Raw genomic sequence first — 17,990 nt, 5'->3', positions numbered from 1 at the left:
TTTTCATATGTAGCCTTATTATTTTGAAGTAGTTTCCTTCACTAGTAATTTGTTGAGTGTTTTTATAATTAAAGAATAAATTTTGGGGCGCCTGGGTGGCGCAGTCGGTTAAGCGTCCGACTTCAGCCAGGTCACGATCTCGCGGTCCGTGAGTTCGAGCCCCGCGTCAGGTTCTGGGCTGATGGCTCGGAGCCTGGAGCCTGTTTCCGATTCTGTGTCTCCCTCCCTCTATGACCCTCCCCCGTTCATGCTCTGTCTCTCTCTGTCTCAAAAATAAATAAACGTTAAAAAAAAAAAAAAGAATAAATTTTGTCCAACAGTTTTTTTGCATCAATTGAGATGACTGTGTGGTGACAGACTATGATCCTTTTGGTGTGCTCTTGAATTTGCCTTATTAGTATTTTGTTGAGGATTTTTGCATCAAAATTAATCAGGGATACTGGTCTATAGTTATCTTGTAGTGCCTTTGGCTGTGGTATCAAAGTAATGCTGACCTCCTAAATTGAGTTTGGAGGGTGTCTGGTGGCTTAGCTGAGCATCTGACTCTTAGTTTCAGCTCAGATCATGACCTCACAGTTTTGTAGGGTCGAGCCCCGCGTCAAGGTCTGCACTGACAGTGCGAAGCCTGCTTGAGATTCTCTGTCTCCCTCCCTCTCTGCCTCTCCCCTACTCATTCTGTCTTTCAAAATAAATAAACTTCAAAAAGTTATGAGTTTGGAAGTATTCCCTCCTCTTCATTTTTTGAAAGAGTTGAGGAAGATTGTTGTTAATTCTTCTTTAATGTTTGAATACTCCAGTGAAATCCTATGCAGTACACAGCTTTTCCTTATTCAGAGGTTTTGGATTATGGATTCAATGTCCTTAGTACCTACAGTCTCTTCAGATTTTCTCTTGATAGGCAGTGTGTTTCCAAGAATATCCATTTCTTCTATATTATTCAATTTGCTGATATAAAATTGTTCATAGTAGTCTCCTAATTCTTTTTAGATTCGTGGCATTAGTAATAATTCTTCTTTCATTTTATTTTTTTTCTTCTTTCATTTCTTTTAGTTATTAGGTCTTCTCTTTTAATCTAGCTAAGAACTTGTCAGGTTTGTAGATCTTTAAAAAAAACTCTTAGTTTTGTTAATTTTTTTTCTATTATTGTTCTAGTCTCTATATCATTTATTTCTACTTTGAATATTTATCACGTCCTTTCCTCTGATAACTTTGGGATTACTTTGCTCTTCTTTTTCTAGTTCCTTGAAGGGAAAAATTATTGATCTGAGATCTTCCTTTTTTCTTTTAAAGGACTATAAACATTCCTCTTGGTATTGCTTTCCCTAAATCCCATAAAGTTTGATATGCTGTCTTCACTTGGCTCCAGAAATTTCCTGAGGATTTCTTTGACACACTAGTTGTATGAGAGTGTGTTGTTTGATTTCCACAAATTTGTGTATTTTCCAGATTCCTTCTACTATTGACTTAATTTTATTGGGGTAAAAAAAAGTATTTGGTATTATGATTTCAGTATTATTAAATTTGTTAATTTTGTGGCCTAATATGTTGTCTATCCTGAAGAATGTCCCATAGGAGCTTGAGAAGGATGTGTATTCTATTGGTGTTTGGTGGGGTGTTCTGTATGTGTTTGTTAGGGTCCAACTGGTCTACATTGTTGTTCATGGTCTCTGTTTCTTTAGTAATCTCTCTGGTTGGTCTATCCGTTAATAAAAGGGTTTTGAAATATCCTACCATTATTGTGTTAATACATACTTCTCCCTTCAATTCTGTCAAGGTCTGTTTCATATATTTTACAGCCATAAAGTTGGGTGTATATATTTTTAATTATTATATCTTCCTCGTGAATTGACACTTTTATCATTATATAATTTCCTTCTTTGAGTCTTGTAACAGATTTTGAATTAAAGTCTAATTTGGAGGAGAGTCTGGGTGGCCCAGGCAGTTCAGTGTCTGACTCTTGATTTCAGCTCAGGTCATGATCCCAGAGTCAAGGGATTGAGCCCCGTGTCAGGCTCCACAATGAGTGTGGAACCTACTGAAGATTTTCTCTCCCTGTGGCCCTCTCCCCTGCTTGCGCACACACACTCTCTCTCTCTCTCTCAAATGAATAAATGAAGTCTATTTTTTCTGATATACACATGGCCAACCCTTCTCTCTTTTGCTTACCATTTGCATGGACTATCTTCTTCCATCCCTTCATATTCCATATTAGACCTATGGTGTCTCTCTTATAGACCAAAGACAGTTGGGTTTTGTTTTTTTTTAAATCCATTAGCCAATGGGTGATGGGTATTAAGGAGGGCACTTATGATGTGCACTGGCTGTTATTTTTAAGTGACAAATCACTAAATTCTACTCCTGAAACCAATATTACACTCTATGATAACTAACTAGAATTTAAATAAAAATTTAGGAGAAAAAAATCCATTTAGCCTATTTCTTTTAAGTGAGAAGTTTAATGCATTTACATTTAAAGTAGTTAGCGACTCACTATTGCCATTTTTGTTCGCTATAATTTGCTAATTGACTTCTTTTATATGCCAATGATTGTTGGTATTTATATCCCTTTCTCCTTTTGTGTTAAGTTCTATAGGTATTTTCTTTGCCATATCCATAGGAATTACATAAAACATCTTAAAGTTATAAAACTATTTTTTTTTTACTTTTTTTAGACATTTATTTATTATTGAGAGACAGAGAGAGACAGAGCATGAGCATGGGAGGAGCAGAGAGAGGAGGAGACAGAATCCCAAGCAGGCTCCAGGCTCTGACATGTCAGCACAGAGCCCGATGCAGGGCTCAAACTCACAAACCCATGAGACCATGACCTAAGCCGAAGTCGGACGCTTAACCAATTGAGCCCCCCAGGCATCCCTATAATATTCTACTTTAAGCCAATAAGGCTTAAGTTCAATCACATACAAAACCTTTACACATTTACATCTCCATCACCCGATTTTATGTTAGTGATATCAAAAATTACATCTTTTCATATTATGTATAGATTTAGATTTTTATGCTTTTTCTCTTAAAGTCTGTATCAGAATTGAAAGTAATTTATGCAGGGGTGCATGGGTGGCTTAGTCAGTTAAGCATCCGACTCCTGGTTTCAGCTCCAGTCATGCTCTCACATTAAGTTCAAGTCCCACATCGGGCTCCACACTGACAGTGCAAAGCCTGCTTGGGATCTCTCTCCCACTCCTTCTTTCTCTGTCTCTCCTGATCTCTCTGTCTCAAAGTAAATAAATAAACTTAAAAAAAGTGATTTATGCACTAACATTACAAGATTACAAGATTCTATATTTGCGTATATATTTACCTTTACCAGAAAGCTCATATTTTATCTTTTAAATCATTCTTGTTTTTTTTTTTAGGTTTATTTTTTTAGAGAGACAGCATGAGCAGGGGAAGAGGCAGAGAGAGACGGGAACAGAGGATCCACAGCAGGCTCTGTGCTGAGAGCAGAGAGCCCGATATGGGGCTCAAACCCACAAATCATGAGATGACTTGAGCTGAAGTAGACTGAGGCACCCAGGCGCCCCTTAAACCATACTTCTAAGTAATCACAGACAAGGATTTTTTTCTTTAGTTTAACTATAACCACTTAAAGCTAAATGGAACATCTTTTCCAACAAAGACTTGCTGGATTCAACTTGTGAATTCTGCTTCAATACTGCTATAAAAATAAAATGTAAGGGGCGCCTGGGTGGCGCAGTCGGTTGAGCGTCCGACTTCCGCCAGGTCACGATCTCGCAGTCCGTGAGTTCGAGCCCCGCGTTGGGCTCTGGGCTGATGGCTCAGAGCCTGGAGCCTGTTTCCGATTCTGTGTCTCCCTCTCTCTCTGCCCCTCCCCCGTTCATGCTCTGTCTCTCTCTGTCCCAAAAATAAATAAACGTTCAAAAAAAAAAAAATTTATTTAAAAAAAAAATAAAATGTAAAACACGCTAAGACTGCCTTTATCTTTCTTTTACACAAAACATTTTAAAAGCTTTAATATATTATTTTTCTAAAATTTCTGCCCCCTTGATAAGCAGTTAATAAATCTGTAAGCATTGATTTAATATTCTTTTTTAATTTAATGAAAGCTGATTACAAAGGGAATTTTAGCATAAGTGAAATAAATGTTTTTAAATAATAAATACTTTCGAGGGGAAATGTCATTTGGGCAACCTACAAAAGCTAACCTATTTACCAACTTACAATACACAGACATATAATATGGGAGATTATATAATTCATTTTCCAAAGGCAGAAACTAAGAAAGTCTAAAGAAATAAGTGACTTCTTTGAGTCCACAAAGTTAATCTGTGGCAGAGTAAAGATCAGAAACTAGTTCAATTAAACAAACAATTTAGCCTGTGCTACTATTCAAAGTACAGTATGTCAACATTAGCGGGTAAAAATTTTGAAAACAAATAGCTAAACATTTTTTCTACTTTGTTTGGAATTGAGGAATAAATCACTACCACTAACCAATCTAAACAAAACTAAATCTAAAACTAAAACTAAGACTTTCACATATTTCAGGAATTGCTGCTAAATTTATAGAAACAATATTCATGTGTAAATACTATTTGATATGATTAATTAAAATAAAAAAATACCCTTTCAAAGTACTTAAAGCAACATGGTACTTCATCAAACACTAAGACAATATGAAAGAAGTATTTAACCCTTCATTTCTTTTGAAATATTTATTATTTTAATCTTTAAAGCACTGAATCAATTGCAATTGCCTAGAAGCAATCCTGAGATTGCTGGTTTTCCATATCCCTGCTACCTTAAGTTATAAGGGGTTCTCTAAAACATGGACTATACAACACAACAGATTTCAACAGTAAAAAATAAAGCAAGAAGTAATTCTAGGATCATCAATTTCTCACATAACATGATTTTCAGTACAGTTTTATCACTATCTGACCATACATATGAGGAAAAGATGACTCAAATGTTAGAGGTGACTACCGATAAGATTTTTGACCTAGCACTAATACCAGCAGTTATTTCTACACATTTACCATTAAGATGCCTTTCTGGACCTCAGTATACTTCATGGATAAGAATATAAACTATGACCAAGTGTGATTATCCTGGGAACAAAAGGTTGATTTAACAATATCTGAACAATTTAATATACTATATTAATAAAAACAAAAGACAACAATCGTGATCATCCCAAAAGAAGCACAAAGAACAAATGACAAAATCCAGCAACGTTTCATGATGAAAACACTCAACAGACTAGGAATAAAAGTGAACTTCCTCAAATAAACAAAGAACATCTACAAACAGCTAACAGCAAACACCATACTGATGGCAAAAAAAATGGAATGCTTTTTCTCCTAAGATCAGTAAAAATACAGGGATGTCTGCTTTCAACACTTTTCTTGTTTTTTCTTTTTTTAATTTAATTGCAGTAAAACCACTTAACGGGAGATCTATCCTCTTAACAGATATTAAGTGTACAATACAGTATTTTTATAGGCACAATGTTGTACAGCAGATCACTCGAACTTGTTCACCTTGTATAACTGGAATTTTATACCCACTGATTGTCAATTCTCCTTTTCTCTCTCCCCCAGCCCATGGCAACCACCCTTCAATTCTTTGTTTCTATGAGTTTGATATTTTAGATATCTCCTATGAGTGGAATCATGCATTATTTGCCTTTCTATGACTGATATATGTGTCTCCCTCTCTCTCTGCCACTCCCCTGATCGCACTCTGTCTCTGTCTCTCTCTCTCTCAAAAATAAATAGAATTAAAAAAAAAATTTTTACAGATACTAAAAATAGCCAAAACAATCTTGCAAAAGAACAAAGTTGGAGGACTCAGGCTTCCTGACTTAAAAAATGAATTACAGAGGTGCCTGAGTGGCTCAGTCGGTTAAGTGTCTGACTCTTGATTTCAGCTCAGGTCATGATTTCACTTTATGAGTTTGAGCCTTGCATCAGGCTCTATGCTGACAGTGCAATGCCTGCTTGGGATTCTCTCTTTCTCTCTCCCTCTCTCACTGCCCCCTTCTCTCTCTCTCTCAAAATAAATAAATCAACTTAAAAAAATGTATTACAAAACTGCAGTATTCAAGACTGTGTTCTACTGGCCTAGGGATACAGTTCGATGAAACAGAATTTAAAGTCCAGATATAAACACTTAGATTTAAGACACATAGTATCTATACTCATACTGACTGTAAACTATGTAAACACTCCAATTAAAAGGAAAGATTATCAGAGTTGATAAAAAAGCAAAACTCATTTTATAAAATTCAATATGTCTCTGATAATAATTCTCAGGAAACCAGAAATGGAAATTTCCCAACTCGATAAAAGGCATCTATAAAATATGTATGATTGCTTTCCCCCTAAAATCAGAAACAACGCAAAAATGTCTATTCTCACCAGTTCTATTTAATTATTTATACTGATGGTCTTAGTACAAAACAAAAAAGGGAAGAGGCATAAAGACTGGAAATGAAGAAATAAAATTTACAGTCTATAATAACATATGTATAGGAAATCCTAGAATACTCTAGTAAAACTAATAGCAAATTTAGCAAGGTCAATAAACAAAATTCAACTATACACTAGAAACAAATAATTAGAAACTGAGACTTGAAATACAACTTATTACTTGAAAAACATTAAACACTTAAGAATACATTTAACAAAATGTATATATCACCTATACAAAGAAAACCAAAAAACAGTGCTGGAAGAAATTAAAGAAAACCTAAACAAATAGAGAGATACATCATATTCACAGGCTGGAAAAATCAGTATCAGTAGGATGGCCAATTCTTCTCTAATTGATCTAATATTCAATGCAATACCAAATAAAATCCCAGTAGACATTTCTCTAGAAATTGATAAGCGAGTTCTAAAAAATATATCTGGAAATGCAAAGGGTTTAGAAAGCCAAAACAATTTGAAAAAGAAAAATAAAGTGAGGTTTCAGACTTCCTGTTTTCAATGCTCACTGTGAAACTAACATTAATCAAGATAATACCGTATTGGCATAAGAAAGACATATAAGTCATTGAAATATAAAGATGCCAAGGTAAGGCAATGGAGGAAGAATGCAATTTATAAAACAACAGTACTGGGACACCAGGGTGTCCATATTGGCGGGGGGGTGGGGAGGGAAGAACCTTGACCCTTGACACAAAAAATAACTTAAAATGGATCACATGCCTAAACAAAAATGCTGAAACTGTAAGAGAAAAACACATGAGAAAATCTTTCCAACCAATCTGTTCTTCAAAAGACACATTACGAAAACAAAAAGGTGGAGAACCTGGCTGGCTCAGTCAGTGGAGAGTACAACTCTTGATGTCAGTTCAGGTCATGATCCCAGGGTTCTGGGATCAAGCCCCACAATGGGCTCCACACTGAGCATGGAGCCTGCTTAGGATTCTCTCTCTCTCCCTCTGCCCCTCTCCCCCACTCATACTCATTCTCTCTCCTAAAAAAAAAAAAAAAAAAAAAAAAAAAAAAAAAAAAAAAGGAAGGAAGGAAAGAAGAACGAAAGAATGAAAGAAAGAAAGAAAAGTTTTAAAAGAAAGAAAGAAAATAAGACAAGACACAAACCGGGGGAGAAATATTTGTAACTCATACATCTGATAAAATTCTTGTATCCAGAACATATAAAGAAATCTCAAAACTTAATAAGAAAACAAACAACCAAACAAAAAATACACAAAAGATGTGAACACACTTCACAAAGGAACATACAAAAATGATCGATAAGCAAAAAAAAAAGATGCTTGGGATCTCTACTCATTATAATAAGCAAATTAAAACCAAACTGAAATACAGCTACATACTCACTGAGATGCCTAATATTAAAAAGACCAGCAATACAAGATGTTAAGGATGTGGAGCAAGTAGAAAGCTCATATACTGCTTATAGAAATGTAAAATTATACAACTACCTTGGAAGAGGGTTTGGCAACTTCAGTTACCATATCAGTTAGTAATTCCACTCTTAAATATTTATGAAATAAAATTATGTGGCAGCACAAAGATTTATACACCAATATTCAGAGCAGCTTGTTCCTAACAGCCCAAAACTGGAAATAACCCTAATGTCCATCAATAGAAGAATGCATTAAAAAAGTGTAGATATGGGGGCATCTGGCTGGCTCAGTCAATAAAGCATGCGACTCTTGATCTTGGGGTTATAAGTTGGAGCCCCATGATGGGTGTAGTGATTAGTTAAAAAAAAGGAATAAAATCCTTTTTAAAAAAATTGTGATATATTAATATAATGGAATGCTACTTAGCGATAAAAAGAAAGAAACGACTACAACATAACAACATGGGATGACTCTCACAAGAAACCAAACTCTAAGGAGCACATGCTGCATGATTCCACTTACATAAAACCTTAAGAAAAACAAATCTACTCTAGTGACAGAAAGCAGATTAACAGTTTCTCTCAAGAAGAATGCAGTGGAGTTAGAGAAGTGGAAGGAACTGACTGGGAAGGGGCACAACTGAACATTTGCAGGAACAGAATTATTCCATTTATTTAATGTTGTGGGAGTTACACTTTTGTCAAAACTAATTAAAATAAAAATATACGGAATGTAATGGAATGTAAATCAACTCAGGAAAATTGGTTTTGTTTTCAGAAAAACAGAGCAGACTAACATGCTCCTTGAAACCAAACTAGAGTAACAATGGCTTAACCCAGAGATTCCCATTTTTTTTTTTTTAATGTTGATTTATTTGGAGCAGGGGAGGGACAGAGAGACAGGAGAGAGAGAAAGAATGTCAAGCAGGCTCCTTGCTGCCAGCACAGAGCCCAACACAGGGCTCGAACTCAGGAACTATGAGATCAATGTCCTAAGCTGAAATCAGAGAAGTTGCTTAACCAACTGAGCCACCCAGGCACCCCACAAATTTTCTTAGTTCATGACAGTCTTAGCATTGCAGTAACTGTTTATGGTGCTTTAGATCAAAATAAATACTACTAAATAGTTTGGTTCAAACAACTTTATATTTTAATAATTTAACAGCCATTTGAAAAAATTAAGGAACAAGTCAAAAGAAAAAATGTCTCTTTCATTATATTAGCAAAATTAGTTATTAATTTTTATGCATATTGAACAATGCATGAACTCTCTCAAATTTGGAATCAGATTTCACACCATCATCCTCATTTCCTTTTCCACATTAATTTCCACATGGTACTTGTTTTTAATCACAGTAATTGTTGAAAATTTAGTTATGCAAAAACTGACATCATCAAATGCAGCATGAATGCAAGTTGAAACTTGAGCTAGTAGTATGCACAGAGGCCCACATGACAAGTATACTGTGTTTCCCTCAAAAATTTAAAGTATCCTTCAGATTCCTGTGACTTCCCTGTAGTGTCCCTGATTACTCTTTCAATTTTGTCCCATGCATCACCTACCTTTAAATCAAGTTCAACTAACACTGGTTAAGCAATGAACAGCAAGTAAAGTACCTTATATCCCAGTCCCAACTGATAAATAGCAAAAATCTGAGCAGCATTAAGAGCTTCACTAAAAAGGTAAACTGCAGTCATCTGACCACAGAATACTCTATTTGCATCTGCTGTTTCTGACGAGCCCAGGAAACATTTGTCAAAGGTCTGTGAAAGAAAACAGACTGTATTAAAGAAAAAACAACAATATCTCCTCCAGAAATAATAACCTATATTGATTAAATGTTTCAGGATAAATTTTGGTATAAATGTTTCGTCTGTTCTAATCTGGCTAAATTAAAATAATTCATTTAGCATTTCACTTAATTCATTATTATCAAGTGTAGAGATCAAGAAAGACATCATAAAAAAGGAGAAAGCCGAAGTTTTCCAGAGTACAATAAATAAAATCTGACGACAAAGTGTATGTAAGAAAGAAGAGTCAAAGAAATCATGATGGATTCTGAAGGTTCATACTTGAGTAGCCAAAAAAGCAAATGGAAGAACAGTCTTTGTTATAAGAAGGAAAATCATGAGTTACATTTAGGACATAATCTGCCTTTCGGCGAGTTAATATGTATGGAGCCAACATGAATGGAGAAGCAGGGTTCTGTAAGTTTGGTGAGAAGTTAAAATTGTAAAGACAGACTTTTGCAGATATCAAGGTATAGACAATGGGTGAGATCATGGGATACAATCTCTCAAATATGTAAATCCAGAAAAGCAGATGCATGTATCTCTTCTAACGTCAAAAACGAAAAAAATTCTCTTAACATCTAGGTTACAAACCACATTTTAAAAATCCACGTGTCCACAAAGAAAGACTAAAGTTCTTCACATCCCTTTAAATGGTTATGCAACAAAAAAACCATTAGAAAGAATGTTGAAAAATAAATACGTATTGATATTAGGGAATACAGAAAAGTTGTTAACATCTGGCTTCTCAAGACAATCCACCTAAGTCAAATCACTGCTTCACATGCTGGTGATCTTGGCAAATTATTTAATCTCTCTGTGCTTTAGTCTCCTTACCTGTAAAATGGGAGATTATAATAGTACTTATCTTGCAAGGTTGGTGCTTTTAGAAAATAAAGGTATTTATTACAATGCTTGGAGTACAAGAAGCACTCAATAAAAGTTAACATAAGGAAAAAACAGGTCAAAAAACAACATATATATCTGATCCCCTTTTTGTGTTTTCAAAACAAAAAAAAAGGAGAGCTAACATTTATTGAGCACTTACTCTGTACAAGGCACTCTACTAATTAATTTGTAAACAGTATCTCATGTAGTTATCACATTAACCTTCTGAGATAGGTACTATTTTACACCCATTTTCAGGTGGAGAAAACTTAGGCCTGATAGATTAAGGTCATACAGTCAGTAAGTGACAGAGCTGGGATTCAAACCTAAGACTATCTGTTACAAAAACCCAAGCTCTTAAGATTATCATTACATAATACATAAATATGCGTAGCATAGGATATAAAAGAAGAATTTAATGGTGAATGGTGTAATGGTTTGTAATCATTTTCCTATTTATATTTTTCAAGTTTTCTATTTGAAAATGTAATTGGTGGGGAAAAAAAAGAACATTTTAATTTAATTCTTACTTAAAATTTTAAATTTAATTTGAATTGTACATATCTTTTCCTCAATCCTGAAAAAATTATTACATAATAGTTATCTATAGCAGCTATGAATTATTTGCAAAATTTATAAGCATGTATCATCCTACTCATTCATAAAAACAATCAGAATTCTGCTGTAGAGCTCCTAACTATACCCATTGTTACCTATAAATGCTCTTCTTTACCCTATCCAGAATAATTTTTTAACAAGGACTCAACATTCTAGCCAAACTTAACTCTGCCATTGTGGTATTCTAAAATTTATACTCAATGTAAAATATATTTTTCATATTTTAAAATAATTTTTTCAAACCACTTACATCACTGGTGTTGACAAACCATGTTATCTCTCCATAGGAAGCTAGCTCACCATTCACATAACATCGAAGCTCACTGTTCTTCCATCGGTTATAAATGTGCACTATAGTTACCATATACCACTGAATAAGTAAAAACAGTTTGGGAAAAAAAGGATTATGATTCTTGAAATGACTCAACCACACTCAAAATAACAAGTAAAACTTAAACTATAAGTTATAATTAAATATAAAAATAAAATATCAATAAAATAATATCAATATTCAACCTTTGGAATATTTAATCAAGGGAACTCTCAATACATAAGAACTTACTGTGAAATTACCTTTCCAACTCTTTACTATGAAAGTTTTCAAATATATCCCAAAAAAGTTAAAAGTTTAGTACAAACACCCTCTTTTCCACCACCTAGATACCACAATTGTCAACATATTGCCACATCTGTTTTACCTATTTATCTATATGTACATACATTTTGCAGATGAACCATTTATTAATCTCTAAATTTTAAGGTACAAAAGAAAACACATATTACTACTACTACTACCACTACTACTAAAGTAACTTCCATTGATATTGTCCCATTGATATTATCCCAATACTCTATGAATAACAAAATATCATTCTTTTTATTATCCAAATCAGGGAAGTGAACAATTGTCCAGTGACTTATACTTCATTTTCTGAAACAGAATAAACAGAGTTGTGATCTACCACATGTTATGTCATTAATATTAAAACAAAGCATTTTGAAGGCTAGTAAAGCTTGTTAAATTAATTACGACTTACTAACATCACATACCTTTTGTGGCTTAAAATCAAATTTCACACAGTGTTGAAAGCCTTTTCCTTTTGACTTTATTGAGGTTATAATCAAACAGCCCCCAACAAAGTGAGCAGAGTAACCAAGACCTTTGCTGGTTCTGAAACTATAAAGAATAATTTTCATTTTACCTCTAAATATTCTTTCATTCTCAAAGGAAGATAGTAACACTGAGTTACAAAAATACATACCAATATAAATAGGGTTTATCCTTATCCACATTGATGTTATTCACAGGATCCATTCTTAGCCAGGTATGAAATGTAAAACCATTCTGGTATGGCCATTTGGCTATAGGAGGTAATGCAATGGCCTAAAGAAAAACATTGAGTTATTAATTCATGTGAAAAATTTTATTACTGAAATCAAGAAAATGAGACTTTACAATGCTATATATATTTCTGCTACATGTTATTCTATATCATGTTTAAAGTATTTATAAGCTTATTTATCTGAAAGACGTTTCCAAATTTTTCAAATTTTCCAAAATACATAGTAGTGATGGTAATTTAATAAAATGATAAAAACATTCCAGATGACCTGCTGGATACACTCATCTTTGCTTCATTTCTTACAATGAAGAAAAGATTCAAAAGAATTCCAAATAAAAGAAATAGGTAGTGATATCAAATTGGAAATATGTTATTCAAATAGTAAGATATTAGAATAGAGAAAGATATACAAGAAAGGAAAAGAAAAAAGTTAAAAAAAAGGTTAGAATATGCATATTTTTAATAGCAAATATAAAGCTGAACAGAATTAGTTCATAACATTTTTCCATAACATTTTTAAATTAAATTCAAAGTCACTATATAAATAACTTTACCACCTGGTTTCAAATATTATTGAAAAGATAATTTGGGGACACCTGGGTGGCTCAGTTGACTGAGTGTCTAGCTCTTAATTTCAGCTCAGGTTATGATCTTACAGTTTGTGGGATCATGCCCTGCATCAGGGTCTATGCTGACAGCACAGAGCCTACATGGGATTCTCTCTCCTCTCTTTCTGCCTCTCCCGTGCTTGCATGCACACATGCACACCCTCTCTCAAAAAATATAAACACACACTAAAAAAAATTTTTTTAAAGAAAGATCATAATTTTATTTAAAAGTACAAATTTTAGGGGCGCCTGGGTGGCGCAGTTGGTTGAGCGTCCGACTTCAGCCAGGTCACGATCTCGCGGTCCGTGGGTTCGAGCCCCGCGTCGGGCTCTGGGCTGATGGCTCAGAGCCTGGAGCCTGTTTCCGATTCTGTGTCTCCCTCTCTCTCTGCCCCTCCCCCGTTCATGCTCTGTCTCTCTCTGTCCCAAAAATAAATAAACGTTGAAAAAAAAAAAAAAATTAAAAAAAAAAAAGTACAAATTTTAAAATCAAATTTTATTTCAAAGTACATAATGAAAGCAATCCAGAATAGCAAAACAAAATCTTGAAAATGAACAAAGTTGATATTCACGCTACCAAATTCAAAACCTACCAAACAAAGCTACTATAACAAAGACTGTGTCGGGGTGCCTGGGTGGCTCAGTCAGTTAAATGTCCAACGTTGGCTCAGGTCATGATCTTGCAGTTGGTGACTTTAGGCCCGCATGAGGCTCTGTACTGACAGCTCAGAGCCTAGAGCCTGTTTCAGATTTGGTATGTCTCTTTCTGCCCCTCCTCTACTCCCTCTCTCTCTCCCTCTTTCTCAAAGATAAATAAACATTAAAAAAAATTTTTTAATAAAAAAAAAAAGACTGTGTGGTACTGACGTAAAACCAGAAATACACATCAATGGACTAAAACTGAGAGCACAGAAATAAACCCCTATATTTGTGTTAAACTGATTTTCAAGAAGAATGCCAAGACAATTCAATGAAGAAATCACAGTTTATCTCAACAAATGTGCTGAGATAACTGGATATCCAAAAGCAAAAACATGAAGTTGATTACTTTCCTATATCATACACAAAAATTAACCCAAATAGATCATAGATCTCAATGTAAAAGCTAAAACTATAAAACTCTTGTAAGAAAAAAATAGAGGTAAGTTTTCATGACCCTGGGTTAGGCAAATCCTTCTTAATTATTCCACTAAAACCACAAGCAAGAAAAGAAAACATGTATGAACTGAACTTCATTAAAATTTTAAAAAGTTTGTGCTTTAAAGGATACGATCAAAAAAGTTAAGACAAAAGCCAAAAGAATGGAAGAAAATATGTGCAAATCATACATCTGATAAGGAACTTGTATTCAGAATAAAGAACTCTTACAATTCAACAAAAGACAAATAATTTAAAAATGGACAAAAGATATGAATAGACCTGTCTCCAAAGAAGATATCATATAGCCAATACAGACATGAAAAGATGCTCTACATTATTAGTCACTAAAGAAATGCAAATCAAAACCACACTGAGATACTATTTGACCCCACTAGGAGGATTATAGTCAAAAAGATACCTGGGGCATATGTAAAGGGAGAAAGAAGACACATGGGGGAAGATAGGAAGGGCGGAGATGTAGTTTGGGGGAGAAACCAATGGTGGGTGCTACAGGAAGGAGCCATGGTCTTAGGAAAAGGCGAGAGACAGCCAAGAGAACACAACAGAACGCACAAAGAGAACACTTCCCCAAACCCACTGGCTGGGAAAACGAGAGGGGCTGATTTTCATGAGTTCTTGCAATCAGTGGGGTTTAAAAACTAGTTTTAAAGGTTAGCAGACTTGGCTGTAATAGAGTCCTTAGAGTGCTGCCCTAATCCTAGAGAGAAGGCAGGCAAACAACCCAAGGGTGCAGACAGCACAGAAGCAAGATTTGAGGGGCACCTGAGACACACTTGGCGGGAGATTATTCGCTCTTCCTGGAGCATTTCTCAGAGAGGTGAGCATGCAGGAGATGCCTTTCCAGGGACAAAGGAGCAGACTGGCGCTATTTCCTTCTCCCGCCCCTCAGCATACACACAGAACTACAAGCAGAAAGCACCTCAGCCCCACACTGGCTGCCTAAATTGCTTACACCAAGTCCCACACCGCAGCACTGTAGCACAACTGCTCTTCTCTGTGAAGCTTGTCTCACTCCCAGCATGGCAACACACTCCCCCAGAAGACCAGCCCAGGCTGCTGCCCACGCCACATCCCTAAAGCCTGGAGTTTTAAAACTCAGCAGGCTAGAAATTGATCTGAGGACTGAGAACAAAGGTGCATGTCTACAGGCAGAAAAAACCACCACCTTGTGGAGGACAAGAACTGCACAGAGTTGATTTTGGGGAGAGAGGAGCTGTAGGCACGCTGAGAGGAGGGAGCCCTGACTGCATGGAGTGGAAGGAGTAGGGGGAGAGAAAGGAGGAGTGAATAAAGAATGAAAACACACAAAGGGGACTGCACAGGAAAAACTCTTCCCCAAGACTAACAACAGGGAAGAAGAAGAGGGTTTAAATACTACAAGTTTTTTATAAACAGTGGAGTGCAGAGTCTGAAGTTTCAGGGGTCAGGGTCATTGTGCTCCTGTGAGGAAGGAGGACAGAAGGCCAACAGCAAGCAGTATCATCTGAAGATCCCCTGGGGTGCATAGAGGGAAAAAGTTTGCCTCCTTGGAGTTCATTTGGTAGCAGTAATACAGCCGCTCCAGGGGCAAAAGGTAGGCTAAGGCACCATTGAGCTGTCCAATTCACCAGCATAGGAACAAACATGCTGGCTGAGGGCAAAAAACCTTGGTGCCAGCTTTCTGCTGTGATTTACCATAAACTCCAAACCACACTGAGCAATCCCACAATCCTTTTCTGGGACAAGCCAGTACAGGCCACAGTGCAGCAAGACCTACCCCAGAGACTCAGCACAAGGCCTCACTGTGGGGCATCTCTCAAGTTTAGAGTTTTGAAATACAGCCTCGCCTGAAATATAATACAGGAGGGCTGTGCTGCCTGACAGATGGACAGCTTACACAGGCTGAAGGCAGGGATCTGACAGAAGTCAGGATCACAGGAGGGGTGACTGTTTGCTCTTCTGCGAGGGCTTACAGAGAAGCAGCAGATAACAGCTCCCTATTCCAGAGAGGAGACAGCAGGCAAAGCCATTTTCACCACGAGCCCACCAGATGACCCACTTCAGTGACCTAAACAGCACCATCAGTGGGAGACCGGCCACTACACGAAGCTCCCCTATCCCCCCGCCCTGACTCCTCACCGCCACCACCATCCCCCACCACCCTGCACCATGTAGATGCATCCCCACTAGAGCAAGTAGGCCTAAGAATCAGATCAACAGGGTCCCCTAGAGGACCAGCACAAAGCCCTGGCGCAAACAAGTCTACTGATCATAGAATGCTGCAAGGCTTCAGCAATAGGGGAAAGAGGATCTAATTTCCTTTGTATTTTTTTATTTTTAATACTTTAATTCTTTTTAATTTATACATATAAATGCATATACACATACATATTTCTTAACTGCTATTTTTTAGGATCTTCTTTTAACAAGCAGACCAAAACACACCTAGAATCCACTTAAATTTTTTTTCTAGACAAAGTGACAAGAGGAAGTAATTCACCCCAAAAGAAAGAACAGCAAGTAGAAATCAGAGCCAGGGATTTAATCAATACAGATATAAGAGAGATGTTTGAACTAAAAATTAAAACAACAATTACAAGAATACTAGCTGAGTTTGAAAAAAGTATAGAAGACACTAGTGAATCCCTACTACAGGGATAAAACACCTAAAATCTAGTCAGACCAATATTAAAAATGCTGTAACTGAGATGCAAACATAAATGAATGACATAGTAATGAGGATGAACAAAAGCAGGAAAACGAATCAGTGATACAGAATATAAAATTATGGAAAATAATGACATTGAAAAGAAGAGGGAGAGAAAGGTACTGGTTCACACAAGTAGACTCAGGAAACTCAGTGACTTCTTAAAATGTGCTAACATTCATATCATAAGAGTCCCAGAAGATAAAAAAGACAGAATAAGAGCAAATTATTTATTTTAGCAAATTATAGTTGAAAACTTGCCTAATCTGGGGAAGGACACAGACATCAAAATCCAAGAAGCACAGAAAACTCACATTAAATTCAACAAAAGCCTGACCTCACCAAGATATACCATAGTCAACTTCACAAAATACACAAACAAGTAAAGAATCCTAAAAGCAAAAGGAAAAAAAGTCCTTAACTGACAAGGGAAGACAGATCATATTTACAGCAGATCTATCCACAGAAACTTAGCAAGCAAGAAAGGAATGGCAGGATATATTCAATGTGCTAAATGGGAAAAATAGGCAGCCAAGAACACTTTATGTGGCAAGGCTATCATTCAGAATAGGAGAGATAAAGAGTTTCCCAGACAAACAAAAACCAAAGAAGTTCATGATCACTAAACCAGCCCTATAAGAAATATTAAAAGGGATTCTCTGGGAATGCAAGCTGGTGCAGCCACTCTGGAAAACAGTATGGAGGTTCCTCAAAAAATTAAAAATAGAACTACCCTACGACCCAGCAATTGTACTACTAGGTATTTATCCAAGGGATACAGGTGTGCTGTTTCAAAGGGGCACATGCACCCCAATGTTTATAGCAGCACTATCAACAATAGCCAAAGTATAGAAAGAGCCCAAATGTCCATCGATGGATGAATGGATAAAGAAGATGTGGTATATATATACAATGGAGTATTACTCAGCAATCAAAAAGAATGAAATCTTGCCATTTGCAACTACGTGGATGGAACTGGAGGGTATTACACTAAGTGAAATTTGTCAGAGAAAGACAAATATCATATGACTTCACTCA

The 17,990-nt window shown here is 35.9% G+C and overlaps 1 protein-coding gene across 2 annotated transcripts in view; it reads right to left on the bottom strand.

The window, feature by feature from the left end:
• LOC112858054 (lipopolysaccharide-responsive and beige-like anchor protein) overlaps positions 1–17,990 on the bottom strand; it is a 245,590-nt gene that overhangs the window by 123,405 nt on the left and 104,195 nt on the right. For both annotated transcript variants that reach the window (XM_086704118.1, XM_086704117.1), the window contains exons 6-9: positions 12,417–12,538; positions 12,205–12,331; positions 11,405–11,524; positions 9,475–9,621 (exon numbers count right to left, since the gene is read on the bottom strand). In XM_086704118.1, coding sequence (XP_086560244.1) covers positions 9,475–9,621; positions 11,405–11,524; positions 12,205–12,331; positions 12,417–12,538 — 516 coding nt within the window. The remainder of the gene's footprint in view (positions 1–9,474; positions 9,622–11,404; positions 11,525–12,204; positions 12,332–12,416; positions 12,539–17,990) is intronic.

This window comes from Puma concolor, chromosome B1 (genome assembly GCF_028749965.1).
Source record: "Puma concolor isolate L17-30 chromosome B1, mPumCon1.1.hap2, whole genome shotgun sequence".
NCBI lineage: Eukaryota > Metazoa > Chordata > Mammalia > Carnivora > Felidae > Puma > Puma concolor.
The sequence above is the reverse complement of the archived record's forward strand: the minus strand, read 5'-3'. Positions and strand labels throughout refer to the sequence as shown.